This window comes from Procambarus clarkii, chromosome 49, assembly GCF_040958095.1.
Source record: "Procambarus clarkii isolate CNS0578487 chromosome 49, FALCON_Pclarkii_2.0, whole genome shotgun sequence".
Taxonomy (NCBI): Eukaryota; Metazoa; Arthropoda; class Malacostraca; order Decapoda; family Cambaridae; genus Procambarus; species Procambarus clarkii.
The window spans coordinates 34,190,689-34,210,627 of NC_091198.1; the positions used below are offsets into that span (position 1 = coordinate 34,190,689).

General features: G+C 44.7%; 1 protein-coding gene across 10 annotated transcripts in view; it reads left to right on the forward strand.

The window, feature by feature from the left end:
* Window positions 1–16,729, forward strand: part of LOC123763245 (Like Sm protein 4) — a 209,375-nt gene extending 192,646 nt beyond the window's left edge. For all 10 annotated transcript variants that reach the window (XM_069303170.1, XM_069303172.1, XM_069303167.1 and 7 more), the window contains one exon: window positions 15,782–16,729. In XM_069303170.1, the coding sequence (XP_069159271.1) occupies window positions 15,782–15,956 (175 nt within the window). In that variant the 3' untranslated portion in view covers window positions 15,957–16,729. The remainder of the gene's footprint in view (window positions 1–15,781) is intronic.
* The last annotated feature ends 3,210 nt before the right edge of the window (window positions 16,730–19,939 follow it).

A 19,939-nucleotide genomic window follows, 5' to 3' on the forward strand; every position in this document is an offset into this window, starting at 1 on the left:
TCTTGTTGAGATGACTCTCAACTACTAAGTTGCATCAGCCATGGAGTCCCTAGGCCTACCAGGATCCAGAGCCAGAACCTCACCCACCTTTAACCCTTCAATTGTGCATTGCATCATATGATACTTTGACCGACTTGCAGTAAATTGCACATCACATCATGTGATGCTTTGGAGTACTACGCAAGATTTAAACGGCCCGCGGATACACTGGGTTCACCACACCTTCATCAGGGCTCTTGTAAACAGACGCCATTTAAAAAAAAAATCGTGGGCCAAATTCCCGGGTGTGAGGGGCCTCAGTATTGAGTGAGCAACCAAGCCTGACACACGCAGCATGAGCTCACAGCACTGCTGTTCAGCTTGTGACCACAGCATCGCCTAAAAATGCCATAATATACTTGTTTATGCTATTATGTAGTGATGAAATTATTACAGAAGACCCCTGACTGTGATAAAACTGACCAGGGTTCTGATAATAGCAGGATTGTGGTGATATTTAGCGCTGTGCGTCATGGAGGGAGGAGTAATGCTGTGGGAGGGAGGGTAGTGGCGATGTCTTCTGACTGTGTGTGGCCACCTTTTATTGACTGCACTCACTATACCAGCTTAGTGGTTTCGCTATGGTGAATACAAATGTAGATACTTATGTATAACGCGTGTATAAGTTAGAGTTAAACTTAATCTGTGTAAACACTCTATGCAAATAACGGGACCCAGTTTATGGAACTCACTCCCTACTGAATTGAAAAGCTGTCCAACTTTTGCATCATTCAAAATCAATACTAAAAAGTACCTAATTTCATCTTCATAGTTTTTTACCTTTTGCCTTAAAATTGCACTGTATCTATTGCTACCCAATCTCCCAACCTTTATGTTCCCAATTTGAACATCTTTACCATTGTGATCATTGCTGTCTTCTTATATGTGCTGTCAATCTCCTGTACAGTATTGTGTTTATAAATCTTGTTTATCTGTATCTTTTGCTACCCAGTCTCCCAATCTTTATGTACCCAATCTGAACATCTTTACCATTGTGATCATTGCTGTCTTATATGTGCTGTTAATCTGCCTGTATGGTGTCTATTAATCTTGTTTAAATTACTAATCAAGCTGTCAATGTAATCAATCAGAGCTTTAATATAACAATGTGCTTTAATATACTTACTAAGCTCTCTCATCTCATTTTTCTCTTGCAATGTATCTTTATCATTTATCAATTCTGATAGAAATTACCTACTTAAAATTATCTGCTAGATTAACCCTTAAATGGCGCATAGCTATATACCATTTGACACCCACAGGCACATACCAAAAAAAAAAAAAAAAATTAGTTTTTCTCCCCAACCTGTTAATTTGTGTTCACTGATCACGGGAAAAATAATAAAAAAATCGTAAGTGGCATATATTGCCCACTATAGGGCGGGGAAGTGTGACAAAAATCAGGCGCTGACTGAGCGTGCGTCCCAGGCGGTCTGTTGATCGCCAGCTGTCAGGCCAGAGTTGCCACAAAGAGATAATTACCTAATTATTTCAATGTCTCTGATTGATTTTTCGTAGTTTTTTTGCTGTAATATTATTCAATAGTGTGTAGTGTGATATATTTATATAATAAAATGAGTGAATCATCGCTGTACTCAAAAATATGGTGTGCATATTGTTGATTCAATTATGTTCATCAAACAGTGAACAAATACTTTGTCGGTTATTACACTATATACACAGGTTTATATACAGACGTTATATATAAGTATTTACATGTTTTGTTCACCATAACTGTACATCTAAGCTTGTATGGTGAGTAAAGGCAGAGAGACGTAGCTACTCACACAGTCAGCTGGTGGCGGCCGCCTCTCAAGGCCAGACGCACTAATATTTCTCCTACAACAATACTGTTTGTGGTGTTATTACGCTATATACACACATTATATATAAATATCTACCTGTCTTATTCACCATACTTGTACAAGTAAACTGGTATGGTGCCCAAAGACCATCGTGGTCATCAGTAAACAACATGATAAGTCCTGCAGACGACGCTCCTCCCTCACCAAAATGGCAGCTCCCAACCTCCTACTCTCGCTGTTATCTCACACTATACACACGTTATATATAAGTATCTACATTTGTGTTCACCATAGCGAACCACTAAGCTGGTATGGTGAGTGCAGTCAATAAAAGGATGGCCACACACAGTCAGAAGACGCCGCCACCATCCTCCCTCCCACAGCATTACTCCTCCCTCCATGGCGCACAGCGCCAAATATCACCACAATCCTGCTATTATCAGAACCCTGGTCAGTTTTATCACAGTCAGGGGTCTTCTGTAATAATATCATCGCTACATAATAGCATGAACAAGTATATTATGGCATTTTTAAGCGATGCTGTGGTCACAAGCTGAACAGCAGTGCTGTGAGCTCATGCTGCAGTGCGTCAGGCTTGGTAGCTCACTCAGTACTGAGGCCCCTAACACCCTGGAGTTTGGCCCACGATTTTTTTTTAAAATGGCGTCTGTTTACAAGAGCCCTGATGAAGGTGTGGTGAACCCCGTGTATCCGCGGGCCGTTTAAATCTTGCGTAGTACTCCAAAGCATCATATGATGCCATGCACAATGGAAGGGTTAAGGACCTGCCCGAAACGCTGCGCGTACTAGTGGCTTTACAAGAATGTAAATACTGTACTATCCAATGTATTCTCACAAACCCAATGTACCTTCTTGTATATATATAAATAAATAAATAAATAAAGTATAGAGGGTATAAACAGCAAGAGTAGGTTGGGAGCCGCCATTTTGGTGAGGGAGGTGGCGTCGTTTGCACGACGCCACCGTGCAGACGACGGTGTTGTTTACTGGTTACCACGATGGTCTTTGGGCACCATACCAGTTTACTTGTACAAGTATGGTGAATAAAACAGGTAGATATTTATATATAATATGTGTATATAGCGTAATAACACCACAAATAGTATTGTTGGAGGAGAAATATTAGTGTGTCTGGCCTTGAGGGCGGCAGCCATCAGCTGACTGTGTGAGGTCCTACGTCTTTGTGCCTTTACTCACCATACAAGCTTAGATGTACAGTTATGGTGAACAAAACATGTATATACTTATAATATAACGTCTGTATATAAGAGCAAAAACAGTATTGTGGGAGGAGAATGTAGGTGAGTCAGGTGACTTGAGGGAGGGCGTGAGTGGCTGGCTGGTACACGGCAGTCACTCCTCGTTACTTTTTGACTCATAATAGCAACTTAGTGGTTCCTTATGGTCAACAAAACATGCAGATACTTATATATAACCTGTGTATATAGTGTAACAACCGACAAAGTATTTGTTCACTGATTGATGAACATAATTGAATCAACAATATGCACACCATATTTATGAGTACAGCAATGATTCACTCATTTTATTATATAAATATATCAAACTACACACTATTGAATAATATTACAGCAAAAAACTATGAAAAATCAATCAGAGACATTGAAATAATTAGGTAATTATCTCTTTGTGGCAACTCCTGCCTGACAGCTGGCGATCAACAGACCTGCTTGGGACGCACGCTGAGTCAGCTCCTGTTTTTTGCCAGACTTCCCCGCCCTATAGCGGGCAATATATGCCACTTACGATTTTTTTATTATTTTTCCCATGATCAGTGAACACAAATTAACAGGTTAGGAAGAAAAAAGATTTTTAATTTTTTTTGTATGCACCTGTGGGTGTCAAATGGTATATAGCCATGCGCTATTTAAGGGTTAATGGATGACGCACTGCGATAGTTATCGGATTACATAATAGGCATCATCGGAGAGCGAAAGTGTTAATTATTTTTTCCAATATTTTGACTGACACTTGTCAATGATACAGGTCTATAATTAAGGCGGTCTTCCCTGCTGCCACTCTTGTAGATTGGAACTATGTTAGCCTTTTTCCACACATCAGCTACAACTCCTGTAAACTGTGATGCCTAAAAAATCAGAAGTAGAATGCTAAGCTCAGGTGCACATTCTCTCAGAACCCATGGTGAAACTCCATTTGGACCAACTGCTTTGTTCTTACTTAGCTCCTTGAGCATTTTTTCCACTTCATCTCTGGACACCTCTATGTGCTCTATGTTTTTCTCTGGAATTCTTATTGTGTCTGGTTCCCTAAAGATTTCATTTTGTACAAACACACTTTGGAACCTTGAGTTTAATGTTTCACACATTTCCTTTTCATTTTCTGTGAATCTTATTTCCCATTTTCAACCTCTGAATATTATAATTTACCTGCAATTTGTTGTTTATGAATTTATAGAATAGACCTAGTTTTGTTTTACATTTGTTTGCAATCCCTTTTTCAAAATTTCTTTCTGCCTCTCTCTCCTCACTGCCATGTAGTTGTTTCTCACATCTTTGTATTGCTGGTATGTTTGGGGGTTTGACCTCTTCCTATATTGATTTCCTTTTTGTGTTTTTGGTCTCTGGCCCTTTCGCAATTTCTGTTGAACCAATCCTGTTTCCTAGTTCTGCATCTCTGTTTTGGTTTAAATTTTTTTGTGCCTTTATCATATATTTCACAAAACTTGACATACATCTTATTTACTTCCTTGCCTAACAATAAGTCTGCCCAATTATACTCACTAAAAAAATTTCTAAGGTCGCCATAATGTCCTCTCCTGAAGTCAGGTTTTTCACGCTGCTTCAACCTCCTTATTTTCTTCCAGATTATAACGCATTGCATACTTTATTCCCAAAAAGACATGGTCACTTTTACCCAAGGGAAGAAGGTACTGAATGTCAAATCTCTCGTCCTCTTTCCTGGTAAATATCAAATCCAGCATGGAGGGAACGTTCCCTTCCCTCATCCTCGTAGCTTGTTTAACATGTTGATACAAGAATGCTTCCAGGATGAGGTCTACAAGTCTACAGGTCCAAAAATCCTCTCTTCTAGCTTCATATGCTTCCCAGTCTATGGATTTCAAGTTGAAGTCCCCGACTATCAAGAGTCGTGATCTATCTTTATCCATTCTCGCTATAATCTCTCTCATTATTGTTATAAGACCCTCTCGTTTACTATCTAGCTCCTCCTTTGTCCATGTGTTGCTTAGTGGTGGACTATATGCATTTATGATTATTAGTTTATCATCCTCCCCGCAGATCTCTAGTGCTATTACGTCAACTTCTCGTGGATTGGCAATCATTATTTCATTCACCTTTAGGTGTTCTTTCACCAGCACAGCAACGCCACAGCCTTTGCTAATTTTCTGTCCCGTCTCCAAATTGAGTAGCCCCTTGGGAATATGACCTCATTTAAAATAACATCTTCAAATTTTGTCTCCGTGAGTGCAACAATGTCTGGTGTCTGCAACTGTATTACATCACTTAACTCCATGTATCTTCGATCTCGCTCCATCTACATTGGTGTATACTATTTTCAGGAACATGTTCCCCCTCTCCTTATTCTTCACTACCCCTCTCTCTAGCAATTTTGTTAGTTTGCCTTTCTGTACCATTTTACTGGCCTGCCTACCCCTATCACTTTGTAGAAAAAAAGAATTTATTTCTTCATCATTTCTGCTCTCATTTAGACGTTTTGCCTCTACAAAGTTTAGTTACAGCTTCTCTCTGTCTTCTCTTGAAAGATCTCGTTTTAACTAACCACACTTTCTTATCCTCATCATTTTGTAATTTTCTAGCATTCCTTAGTACTGTACTTCTTCCATCTGCTTGGCACCATTTAGAGTGATCCTCAAAGGTCGATCATTCCCTTTTACATACCTGCCTATTCTCCTGTAGTCGCACACATTCTCTATGATAGTAAGACCTTCCACTGAGGCCAACAATTTTATCTACTACTTTTTCTTCTTCTACAGCTCTTTATAACCTAGATATTATCTCCTTTTCTTTGCGACCAAAAATTATCAAGGACTTACTCCTATCAACTGTGTTTTGCACCAACTTCGGGTTAGATGCCAGCTCCTTTCTCACTTCCAGCCTAATGTTTGTTTTATCCTGGTTGCTGCAGTGTTTGGCTTCCTTTCCTGCTTCTTCAATTTTTTCCTTCTCCTTGGCCACTTGTGCATAGGTGAGTTGCCTATCTTTCTTGCACTGTTCTATTCCCTGTGTAACTTCCTCCATCTGTGCTGACAAAAGCTGTTTCTCCTGTTGAATTTCCTTACCTAACCTATTGTAGTCATTTATGTTTAAATTTACTTTAACTTCTTCCAAAGCTATTTTTAAGAGTTTATTTTCTTCTTCCATGGCTTTGCAATTTGTTTCCAATTGATTCTTATCCTTGCACAAGTCTTTCACTAAACCCTCAAGACATAAAACTTTGCTATTCAAATGGTCATTACTTTCTTTCAATTTACTAATTATTTCTACATGAGAGTTCACTATAGTATCTAATTTTACCAACTTGTTATGTAGACTGCTTATATCAACGCTTTCTTTATTGAATCCTGCAAAATCAAGCTCTGTTTTGTTTTTCCTCTTGCCAGGCGGCCATCTTGAATGCTCTTCTTTGCACTGGAAATACTAGGGCAACTTTTTCTCATCCAATTTTTCACTTCCCTTAGCACTTTCCTGTTATCTCACCTATTTTTCAAAAGCACTATACCTTTATGTTCTCTGGGACACCACTCACTATCATCAACCTGTATTACAATACTTAGGATTGTTGAAATATGCTGGAGCTCCTCTGATGCAAGTGTTGACCCTAGGGGTGTCACCCTTTCAATGTGTGTGGGGTAACAGATGTGACTCGCTTAAGCTTACCACCCCCTCCCCATCCGGCCCGTTGGCAGTCGTGAGGGGGCTTGGTGGACGGCTGCCGGAGTGTGATGCTCCGTTGGGCAGTCCTCTGTCCCTTTTCTGGCCTTGCACTCCTGCTGCTGTCTTCTCCAATTGTGCCGGATCGCTTTTCCTTTTCCTTATGTTTCGTTTTTCTCCCCCCTCTTCTCCTATCTGCTTGTCGTTTCCTGCCGATCTTTTGCTTGTTTTGGATTCTTTCTTTGGACTTCTTCTATTTTGACGCCCGGGTGCTTGAGGAGGCATACTCTTGCACCCGTAGAACTGTAGTACCCAACGTCTCGAGCGAGGGGAACCTTTTATTGTCAATCCCCCTTTCGTCGCTGAACCCGATCTCGACGGACTGACGGTTCTTAAGGTGGCGTTTGTGGGGCGTATACTCACGACGCACCCCTAGGGGGCCCCTGCATGATCGGCGATAGCTTCCTGTTGGGTGTCCTGCCTCTAATTGTGGCTCCATGGTGGGTATGGGGGCACATTCGTGGATGAATTTGTCACTTTTCGTCTCTATGTCGTTGAATGTTTCCGTTGTACCCTCTCAGGCTCGTGGGGTGGGCGACCAAGCCCCCGAGTTGGCCTGTATTGGAAGACCAGGCTCTGTAGCTCCTGCTGCGTTGGGCCCCGACCTTGCTCCTCCTTTGACCGTCCTGACTTCTTCCCCCAGCTCCCCTCCCTCCTCTGTGGTTGGGTCGAGCCTCCAGCCCCCGGTGGTGACCACTTCGTCCCCTGGTGTGGCTAAGTCTTTCGTTGTGACTACTGCGCCTTTTGACCCCTCTCTCTAGGGGTTCTCAACGCCGTTCGCGCCCCAACCGCACTCGCTCGATTCCTTCTCGTGCTGATGCGTATCAGGCCTTGTTTGGTCCTGCTTCATGGGCCAAATACTTCGATCTCATCCCTCTTGATTCTGCGCCTCCTGACGATTTCTCCCTCCATCGGCATCTTGTAGATTCCGTGGATGCGTCTGTTACTTTCAACCCCACTCGTCTCGGTACACGTGTCGTTGCTGCTCCTTCTCAGGATGCGGCTTCCCGCTTGGCTGCCTTATCTTGCCTTGGCGAGATCCCTGTTCGGGTCTCCAAGAACGTTCAGATGAATGCCAGTGTTGGCACTATTCTCCTCCCACCCCATGTTGCAACCGGTGTTCGGAATCTGCAGGATTGCCACGATGATATTCGGCATATCCTTGATGCCCAAGGCCATTCTGTCCTCCAGGTTGACTCGTTTACTCGTCCCCCTCGTGGTCGTCGCCGTCAACCCCTTCGCGTTGTGAAGATCACCTTTGATGGTAGGACCCTTCCATCCTCTGTCATTCTTGCTGGTGCTAGGTGCTCTGTCCAGGAGTATATTCCTTCTCCTCGACTTTGTAACAAGTGCTGGAGGTTTGGGCATGGTGCCCTCCGCTGCTCTGGGACTGTCTCTCTCTGTCCTTTGTGTGGGAGTGAAGGTCACTCTAAGTCGGAGGGCACTTCTCCCCAGGCTCGTTGCCTCAACTGCGGTGAGGCCCATCCTACCTTCTCCCGTGTGTGTGTCCCATTACAAGCTTGAGGCAGCCGTCCTCAACTTGAAGCACCGGGAGCGTTTATCTTTTCCTGAGGCGAGGCGCCAAGTTCACCGGCTCCCGCCTTTTGCTAATGTCTCTTATGCTCGCGTGTTGAGCTCTTCCTCTCCTCGTCCTTCCCGCCTTCCTCAGACTCACAACCATTTCCGGGCCTTGGACCCTGATGCGCCCACTGCCCCCTCCTTTGTTCCTTTGGGTTCTCTCCCGAAGGATCCTCCTCCTAGTCCTCTGTCTGGGGTTCCCCTTCCTTCTACCCGGTCTGTCGTGTCTCCTGTGTCTTCTTCCTCATCCCCCTCCGATCCTCCTTCCCATCCTCTTCCTCCATCTATCGGCTCTCCCCACCGCCTGTCGGTGCGGGCGGATGTCCATCGCTCTCCTAACGGCCGTCGTGTGTGCTCTCGTTCGGCTTCTCCTGTTGAGACACTGGAATCCGTTGCCCGGTACGTAGTTGCTGGGACACCGGTCTCTTTAAGTCAGAAGCGAAAGCCTGGCTCCTCTCCTTCCTCTTCCCCGGCGGGTAAGAAGGCTTCGCTTTCTTCCTCAGCTCCTACTTCTGGCTTTGTTGCTCCTTCCCTTCCCGTTTCAGTGATTGCCCCCCGGTTCCTGCTATGGAGGTTTCTTTGGCCCCTGCTTCCCTTTCGGTTGCTGCTCTTGCTGAGGTGCGCTCCCCTCTTTCTACTCCCCCTCTTCCTGCTGCTGTCCTTGACTGCTCCTCTCCGTTGTCTCCTCCTCTTCCTCCTCCTCCTCCTCCGGACCCCGCCCGCCCACCTCTTATCTGTTCTCCCGTTTCCTTCCCTCCGTCTTTGCTCAGTTTACCCATGCCCCCTAACCCTGACTTTGCTGACCCTGATCCCGACCCTGATATTCTTTAACGTGCTCTGTTGCTCTTTCGCCTTTGTTTCTTCCTTGTTCTCTGTTTTTGTCCTTTCTCTTCTCGTCGTTGTCCATTCTTCAATGGAACATTCGAGGTTATTACGCCAATTTCCTCGAACTCCAACTTCTGATTTCGCGGTTTTCGCCCCTTTGTGTCTGTCTCCAGGAGCCAATGCTTGGTGCTCGTCCTGGTCATTTTCGTTGCTATTCCTTTCTCTCCCCCCCCCCCCCAGCCATTGCTGGGGCTTCTAATTCTTCTGCTCTCTTGATTCGTGCTGATGTTCCCTTTGTTCCTTTGCTTTTTCCTTCGCCTCTCCATTGTTCTGCTGCTCGTATCTTTGTGGGGAAATGGTACACAGTTTGTTCCATTTATCTCCCCCGAGTGTCCCGCTCTCTCTTCCTGATTTGAAACACCTCCTAGACTCCTTGCCGGAGCCTGTGCTCCTGCTGGGTGACTTCAATTGTCGTCATTCTCTTTGGGGTGACGTTCTGACGAATACCCGGGGTCGCCTCCTTGAGCCGTTTCTCCTATCTTCTTCCCTGTCTCTTCTGAATTCTGGTGAGCCCACTCATTTGGACTCTCGGACTCGCACCCTTTCTTGTCTTGATCTTTCTCTCTGCTCTTCTTCTCTTTACTTAGATTTCACGTGGCAGGTTCTTGATGACCTCCATGGAAGTGATCATTTCCCCATCCTTGTTTCCTTTTTCTCTTTTCGCCCTTCCCTCTCTTTCCCTAGGTGGCAGTTTGCTAAGGCAGACTGGACCCTATTTACCCTCAGTGCTGCTCTCTCTGACCTCTCCCTTCTGCCTCTCTCTCGTGCTCTCCTCCTTTTTCATGACACTGTCTTCAACGCTGCCCTCCGCTCTATTCCTCGCTCTTCCTCTCGGGGTCCACGGAAGTGCGTTCCCTGGTGGAATGCGGACTGTGCTCGGACTGTCCGCTGTAAGCGTGCAGCAGCCTGGAAGAGGCACCGCCGTAGGCAGACGACCGATTCTTTTCTTTTCTTTCGGAAAGCGAGTGCGGTGGCCCGTAGGGCCATCCGTACGGCTAAACGTGAATGTTGGGCATCTTATGTCTCAACAATTACGTCCGAAACCCCTCTGGCCCAGATCTGGAAGCGTATCCGCAAGATAGCAGGGAAGTTCGTTCCCGATGTTTCACCGGTCCTTCACCTCCATGATACTCTTGTGGCGGACCCGTTGCAGGTCGCTTCCGAACTGGGTTCCCACTTTTCTTCTGTTAGCTCTGGTCTTCATCTTCCCCAATCTTTCCTTCTTCGTAAACCTGTCCTTGAGTCTCGTCCTTTAGATTTCTGCACTCATCTTCAGCTTCCCTATAATGATCCCTTCTCTCTCTCTGAACTTCGTTCTGCCCTGGCCCTCTGCGGTTCTACGGCGGCGGGCTCCGATGGTATTCATTATGAGATGCTTCGCCATCTCCCTCCGAGCACGTCTCAGTATTTACTGAGTCTGTATAATCGGATCTGGGAGTCGTCGTCAGTCCCTGAGGACTGGCTCGATGCCGTTGTCCTCCCTGTTCGCAAACCGGGGTCTCTGGGTACTTCCCCTAATGACTTTCGCCCTATTGCTCTCACAAGTTGTGTCTGCAAACTCTTTGAACGTATGGTTAACGTTCGTCTGATGTGGTTCCTGGAACACCATCACCTCTCCCCTTCTCAATTTGGTTTCCGCAAGTGCCGCAGCATGACAGATGTCCTGGTGAACTTGGAGGTCTATATTCATACTGCTTTTGCTGCGAAGACCTCCGTTGTTGCCGTCCTTTTTGACCTGGAAAAGGCTTACGACACCACTTGGCATTATCATATCCTATCTCAACTTCATTCTTTTGGCCTTCGTGGTCATCTCCCTCTCTTTCTCCGCAGCTTCCTCTCTCGTCGTTCCTTTCGGGTGCGCCTTGGTACCGCTTTCTCTCCCTCTTTTCAGCAATACGAAGGTGTGCCCCAGGGTAGTGTTCTGAGCACTACTCTTTTTCTGGTTGCCCTCAATGGTCTTCTTTCCTCTCTTCCTTCTGGTGTCTTCTCTGCTCTCTATGTCGATGATCTTACCCTTTGTTGTCAGGGTGATGATTCGCCTCTCCTTCAACGCCGGCTTCAACTTGCAATTGATGCCGTGTCGTCTTGGGCCACAGGTCATGGCTTCAAGTTCTCTACTTCTAAGACTTGTGCCATGACTTTTACGCGGAAACTGGGTTGTTCTTCGTCCCTCTTTGTCACTTTATGGTCATCCCCTTGAATACAAAGATTCCGCGAAGCTTTTGGGGTTATTCCTTGACACTCGTTTGTCTTGGTCTCCCCATATCTCTTACCTCCGTGTTGAGTGCTCTAAGGCCCTTACCCTCCTTCGGGTCTTGTCCCATACTTTTTGGGGGGCTGATAGGCGCACTCTCCTTGCTTTACATTCCTCTCTCGTCCTGTCTAAGCTCGATTATGGTTGCCCTGCTTACTCGTCTGCTTCTCCTTCTACTCTTCGCCGTCTTGATGCTTTGCACCATACTGGGTTGCGCCTCAGTTCTGGTGCCTTTCGTTCGACTCCCATCCTTAACTTGTATGTTGACACTGGCTTCCTGTCTCTCCAGGACCGCCGTGATCGCTACTGTCTTCGCTATCTTGCGCGGTCCTTGCAACATCCTTCCTCTCGCCTCTGTCGTGCTTTAACTTTTACCCCTCCTGCGGTTCCTGTTCCTCTTCACCACCTCCCTCTTTCTGTCCGGTTATCTCGCCTGCAGGATTCTCTTTCCGTTCGTATTTCTGATGTTTCTCCTCGTGTTGTTCCTTCTTTGCCCCCGTGGAGGGTCCCTCTTCCGCGGTTTTGTACATCCTTGACCTGTATCACTAAAGCTTTTACCTCTCCTACGGTTCTAAAACGCCTTTTCCTCGAGCACTTTTCTTCTCACTCCCGCTCCGTTTCTGTCTTCACCGATGGGTCTAAGTCAGCGGACGGTGTTGGCTACTCTGTTGTTTTTCCTGATCGCACTTATATGTGTCGCTTGCCTCCGGAGACTAGCATCTTTACAGCGGAACTTTATGCTATTCTCTATGCTCTTCGTCTCCTGCTTTCTCGTTGTCAGTCTTCCTTTGTAGTTGTTGTTGACTCTCGTAGTGCCCTCATGGCTCTCGGGTCCTTTAATCCGGTTCATCCAGTAGTTGTCGAGATCCAGCATTGGCTGTTTCTCGTTCACAGTAAATTTAAGTCGGTTGAGTTTTGTTGGGTTCCCAGCCATATTGGTGTGTCTTTAAATGAACGTGCGGATGCTGCCGCCAAGGAAGCTGTCCGCTCTTGTCCCATCTCTCGTAAAGGCATTCCGTATTCCGACTTTTACCCGGTTATCCATTCCTCAGTCCTTACCCGTTGGCAGGCTTCTTGGTTGTCTGTTACTGGTAACAAGCTACGTTCTCTTAAATGTTGTGTTTCCTCGTGGCAGTCCTCCTTCCACCGTAACCGGCGGTGGGAAACAGCTCTGGCGAGGTTGCGTATTGGCCATACTCGCTTAACCCATGGTCACTTGATGGAGCGCCGCCCTGCTCCTTATTGTCCTAGTTGCATTGTCCCTCTTACGGTCGTGCATGTCCTTCTTGAATGTCCTGACTTCCAGGACGAGCGTATGTCTTGCTTTCCGACCGCCCCTCGCGGTCACCTGTCCCTCGATAGAATTCTTGGTGACTCGGATACTTTTGATATCGTTCGCCTTATGCGTTTTTGTTCTCGTATTGGCATCCTTGGTGATATTTAGCGCCCTCTGATTATTTTGCGTATTTGATGGTGCTACATAGCCTTCCCGGTTTGGTGCCTTCTTTTGATAATTACTTACTTACTTAAGCTTACCAAGGAAGGTGGCATTGGAGGTGTTGCAAGAATTATGTTGTTTTCTTATTGCTGTAGAGAGCTAGTTATGAATATTAAATAACACACTATAATAGTTGAACAGTACAGTATTTTGTTTGCTATTTATTCATTTAAATATTTACAAGAAAATAAAATGGGATTTAACAGAACTTAAGGCACATATGTTAAAAGCCATCGTACAGCATGTCAACACCCATGTGTCGACACAGTGGAGGGGAGATGGGAAGGCTGGCGTGAGGAGGGGGGGGGAAGATGGGGTGACCTGGCTGGACGTGCGATCTGTCTCTATCCAGTCTCGCCCACCCAGCCACCTGTTCACCCACCTGTCTGCATGCCCACCTGCCAACCCACCCACCTGCCTGCATGCCCACCTGCCAACCCACCTACCTGCCTGCATGCCCACCTGCCAACCCACCCATCTATTCACCCACCTGCCTGCTCGCCCACCCACCTCTTCACCTACCTGCCTGCATGCCCACCTGCCAACCCACCCACCTGCCAACCCACCCACCTGTCAACCACCCACCTGTTCACCCACCTGTCTGCTCGCCCATCCACCTGCCTGCCAACTCACCAACCTGCCAACCCACTCACCTGTTCACCCAAATGCCTGCATGACCACCTGCCAACCTCCCACCTGTTCACCCACTTGCCTGCTCGCCCACCCGCCTGCCTACATGCCCACCTGCCAACCCACCCACCTGTTCACCCACCTTCCTGCTTGCCCACCCACCTGCCTGATAGCCCACCCAACCACCTGTTCACCCATCTGCCTGCTTGCCCACCCACCCACCTGAATGCTCACCCAGCCACCTGTTCACCCATTTACCTGCTTGCCCACCCACCCACCTGTTCACCCACCTTCCTGCTTGCCCACCCACCTGCCTGATAGCCCACCCAACCACCTGTTCACCCATTTGCCTGCACACCCGCGTGCCTTCTCACCCACCCACCCACTTGTTCCCCCACTTCCCTGCCCACCCACCTGTTTACCCACCTGCCTGCACGCCCACTTACCCACCTGGCTGCTCGCCCACCCACCTACCTGATAGCCCACCCACTTGCCTGCTCGAACCTGTTCACCCACCAAGCCTATCTGCCTGTCATCCACCCATCCAAAACCCACCTGCCTGAACCTACTTATCCATGCCTGCCCACCCACCCACCTGCCTGCCCACCTATCAGCTAGGTTGCTAACCACCCACCCAGCCCCACACACTAATTAGTGTGTGTCAATTCAAATCATGAGTGGTATAAAAATTGTTGGAAATAGTCCCTTTTGGACTCAGGTGAAAAAGTACTCTTATCTGGAAAACGTGATTATCCGGCTGGGGGTCCTTCCCATATAGTCCGGATAATCGAGTGGAGACAGTAAGCTGGTATTGTGTCCAAACAGCATTGTGGCCACCATACACTGCATGAGAAATCACACAGCAGCCAGCAGACGACGCTATGGGTATGTCGCCACCTCCCCTCACCAAAAACGCTCCTCCCAACCTACTCCTGTTGCTGTTGTTTACACTATATACACACATTGTATTTATCCATGTACATATGTGTTCATCATAGCGAACCACTAGGCTAGTATGGTGTGCAAAACAAAGAGTGGCTGCCACACACAGTGACGCTATCTCGATCTTCTCCCTCCCGCCCCCACCAAAATTTCTCCTCCCACAATACTACATACATATGTACATGGGTATATACACACATTGTATATACCCATGTACCTATTTGTTCACCATAGCGAACTATTAGGCTAGTATGGTGTGCAAAACAAGAGTGGCTGCCACACACATTGAGGCTACCTCAATTCCCTCCTCCCTCATCAAACTTCCTTCTCCCACAATACTATGCACAGCACTAATTATCACCACAATCCTGCTATTACCACAGTCCTGGTGGCTAAATCCTGTAAATGAATAATTGACCATAAGTTTATTTTGTAAAGTAACATATGAAGTCGTTTGAAGATTCCTAGATGGACGAAATAATGCTGTGGTGCTGTGGCTAGCGCTGTGAACATCATGAACAGCATTAATTCACTGATATTTGAACGTTCTACACAGTCATTATCATACTCAGGCTCTTCTGTAATACTATCATAGCTAAATAATACCAGTTATATATATATTTTGACATTATTATACGATGCTGTAGTCACAAGCTAAACAGCAGTGCTGTGAGCTCATTCTGCATGCGCCAGGCTTGGTTGCTCACTCAGTAAGGAGGCTCTCACTCCCGGGAATGTTGCTCACGATTTTTTTTTTAAATGGCGTCTGTTTACAAGAGCCCTGAGGAAGCTTATGTGAATCCCATGTAGAGTTTTGAATCATATGCTAAAAATAAAAATACCCCGCTGCACGTTGCACACACCCCATTGAGGGCCTGCAGGCGTGTTGTGCAGTTCAGTGGTTAAAAGGATTTATGCAACATCATATTGTAAGGTTTAGGTATAATATTTGTATATTGTTTATATTTATACAGTACTATTGTACATGGATACAACTCTCCCACTCATATATGTTCTTCTATTGAGATTGCACTACATGTTCAAATGAAGTGAAAATTTAAACACAGCAGAAAGTAAAAAAGAAAAAAGATGAAAATAATGCACATTATACTGGATACATAAATTACTTAATTGTGTATAATACTCAGGAAAGTAAATGGGTTATTTTTGTTTGCAGTTGGCTTTCCCGTGTGCTGGAGCCAGTGGTGATAATAAGGATGGAGACAAGTGAGGGAGCCTCGCATACCTTCCATGTGCCACTTTCCACATTCCACCAACTAAGATACACTGTTGCCAGTCTTTTACACCAAATGGAATCACTTGAAGTATCTCCTGTATGTAAAAAATTATAGATCACATTTGCATTGTCGACTTTTAATGGCATGGTAATATGTGATGGTTTAATATAGAACACACATGATTGTACTTTTATCCAAGTTTAGAATGTCTTCATTACTTCTGTTAAAAAATAATAAGAGAGCCATAGCATTTTTGAAATCTATGTTTATATTGAAGATATACTACACAGTAATATATAGGACATAGAACTTGCATTGTTGATGATTCATAAGGGTATTTTAATAAATAAGTAAACAAACCCATTACTGGTGCAGGCACTGTAATCTGTGCTCAGTACTGTACTGTAATTATTTTGATTTATAAAGTTTTGAGTTTGGATATGATTGCAAGTATTAATTAGACTAGAGATTGCATCCTAGAGCCGGTCGGCCGAGCGGACAGCACGCTGGACTTGTGATCCTGTGGTCCTGGGTTCGATCCCAGGCGCCGGCGACAAACAATGGGCAGAGTTTCTTTCACCCTATGCCCCTGTTACCTAGCAGTAAAATAGGTACCTGGGTGTTAGTCAGCTATCACGGGCTGCTTCCTGCGGGTGGAGGCCTGGTCGAGGACCAGGCCGCGGGGACACTAAAAAAAAAGCCCCGAAATTCATCTCAAGATAATCTCAAGATAAGAATCCTTTCCAGTAATTCTGCTTGCACTGATTTTTGTAGCGTGTTTGTCCAACACAGAAGATGAACTAGAAAGTGAAAGACTTAAAGAAGAGTTTGGATGAAGTGTCTTTTATTATTAAAGCCAAAACAATTTAATAAACTGTCATACACCATACGAGTTTGACTTGCTATTGCAATATTAACCCCTGCATTGCATACCTGTTTCATATCACAATGTGATACAGGTATATCAAATACATAATTTAAAAATTCTAACTTTTTATCTTTCTAATACTTATTGTTAAAATGCATTCCCTGATCATAGGAAAAAAATTATGATGCTTACTTTGACCGAGATGCCCAGAGGAAGTCACCTGGGCCAGGCACACAGCAAGAGTTGCCACAAATGTATCTACTGTATACCGATTTGTTTCTGTGACATATGATTTGTATTTCTCAGGTTTTTGCAGTTATAAAGTGAATGCATTTGAGAAATTTCTACAATAAAACATTTGAAACATCAATACATAAAGATAATTGTATTACTAATATGCACATATTATGTTCTTTGAGCAGTAAAACCTACGCTGTTTTGCTAGTTATCACACTGCTGTATACATGTTATATATAACTACAAGTTCTTGCATCATTACAAATCACTAAGCAGTTTTCGTGGGTATGATAATCTCATAACGCTTGATCCAAGCTCAACTTAGCCCCTCTACAAAAACTCGTCAGGTGCCACATCACACGATGCAGCACAGTGCTGCCTGACACACTACACACACTGTTAACATTAGCCAAAACTTCTATTAGAATTCTAGTCACTAAATCCTGAATGTAAATAATTTTTCACATGTTCATTTTCGAAAGAAACATGTGGTCCCGTTACATGATACATACACACAACGAACGACAGCTGTGGCTGTCTGCCTTGCACTGTGAAAATCATCACCAGCTTCAGGTTCACTGATAACAGAACCTTGTACATAGTGTTTAACCCTTAACATGCTCGGGGTTTAACCCTTAAACTGCGCATGGCGTATATATACGCCCTGAGTAACATGTCCCATGGTGCGCATGGCGTATATATACTGCCATAGGGTGCCAGGCCTGATTCAAATGGCCCGCGGCTACACGGGGTTCACAGTAACTTCCTCAGGGCTCTTGTAAACAGATGCCATTTAAAAAAAAAATCGTGGGCAATATTCTCAGGTGTGAGAGCCACAGTACTGTTGGAGCAACCAAGGCCGGCGCACGCAGCATGAGCGAACAGCATTGATGTTCAGCTTGTGACCACAGCATCGCCGAAAAATGTCAAAATAAATATATAATTGTTATTATTTAGCTATGACAATATTACAGATGACCAATGACTGTGATATAAATAACCAGGGTTGTGGTAATAGCAGGATTGTTGTAATAATTAGCGCTGTGGGAGGAGTGATGCTGAGAGACGGAGGGAGACAGCATCGTGTGGCCACCTGTTATTGTTTACATTCACCATACCAGGTCAGTGGTTCTCTATGGTGAACACAAATGTAGATACTTATATATAATGTGTGTATTAGTGTAATAACAGTAAAAGGATTATGCTGGGAGGAGACATATGGGTGACGGAGGTGACGTCGTCTGCACGATTTGTCTAGCTGTTTAGAGGGTGGCCACTATGCTCTTTGGGCGCACTACAAGCTTAGGTGTACAGTTACGGTGCATAAAACATGTAGATATTTATATATAATATGTGTATACAGAGTAATAACACTGCAAAAGGTATTGTTGGGGGAGAAAGTTTAGTGCGTGTGACCTTGAAAGAGCGAGGGAGCCGCCAGCCGTCATCTGTGTATGGCGACGACTCTTAGTGCCTGAACTAACTATATCAGCTTAGCTGTACAGTTGTGGTGAACTAAAATATACACATACTTATATATAACGTCTGTATATAGTGTAATAACACCACAACTGGTATTGTTGGGGGAGAAAGTTTAGTGCGTGTGTTGAGGGAGTGGCAGCGAGTGGCTGGCTGGTGTGTGGCGGTAACTCCTCGTTGCTTTTCGACTCTCAATACCAACTTAGTGGTTCGTTATGGTGACCAAAACATGCCAATACTTATATATAACCTATGTATAGAGTGTAATAGCAGCAAAACTATTTGTTTATAGTTTTATAAACATAATAATTGAATCACTAATATGCACATCATACTTTTGAGTATAGCGATTATTAACCACTTTTATTATATAAATATATTACAATACACACTATTGAATAATATTACTGCAAAAAAACTAAGAAAAAATCAATCAGAGACATTGAAACAATTAGGTAATAATATCTTTGTGGCAACTCCCATCTGTCAACGCGGGTGACGCTGACCAGGTCTGACGACCGCTCTGTCAACGCCCACTATTTGCCAGACTTCCTCGGTCAATTGCGCCCAAAATATGTCACCTACGATTTTTTTTTTATTTTTTCCGTGCTCAGGGGACACAAATTAACATGTTTAGAAGACGAAAAAAAAATTTTGAATTTTTTTTTTCTTGCGCACAGGGGTGTAAATGTCCCAAGGACCCCTGAGCAGTGTAAGGGTTAATATCCTGCCATCCCCACAGGCGCATGTCATTTTGAAAAAAAAAAAATTATTTTTTCTTTCTAACCTGTTAATTAGTGTTCACTGATCACGGGAAAAATAATAAAAAAATCGTAAGTGGCATATATTGCCCGCTATAGGGCGGGGAAGTCTGGCAAATTATAGGCGCTGACTCAGCTGTGCGTCCCAGGCGGTCTGTTGCTCAGCAAGCTGTCAGGCCAGAGTTGCCACAAAGAGATAATTACCGAATTATTTCAATGTCTCTGATTGATTTTTCATACTTTTTTTGCTGTAATATTATTCAATAGTGTGTAGTTTGATATATTTATATAATAAAATGAGTGAATCGTTGGTGTACTCAAAAATATGGTGTGCATATTGTTGATTCAATTATGTTCATCAATCAGTGAACAAATACTTTGTCGGTTATTACACTATAAGCACAGGTTATATATAAGTATTTGCATGTTTTGTTCACTATAACGAACCACTAAGTAGCTATTATGAGTCAAAAAGTAATGAGGAGTGACCGCCGTGTACCAGCCAGCCACTCCCGCCCTCCCTCCAGTCATCTGACTCACCCTCATTCTCCTCCCACAATAATGTTTTTGCTATAATTCACTATATACAGACGTTATATATAAGTATCTACATGTTTTGTTCACCATAACTGTACATCTAAGCTTGTATGGTGAGTAAAGGCACAGAGATGTGGCTACTCACACAGTCAGCTGATCGGCGGCCGCCCTCAAGATCAGACGCACTAATATTTCTCCTCCAACAATACTGTGTG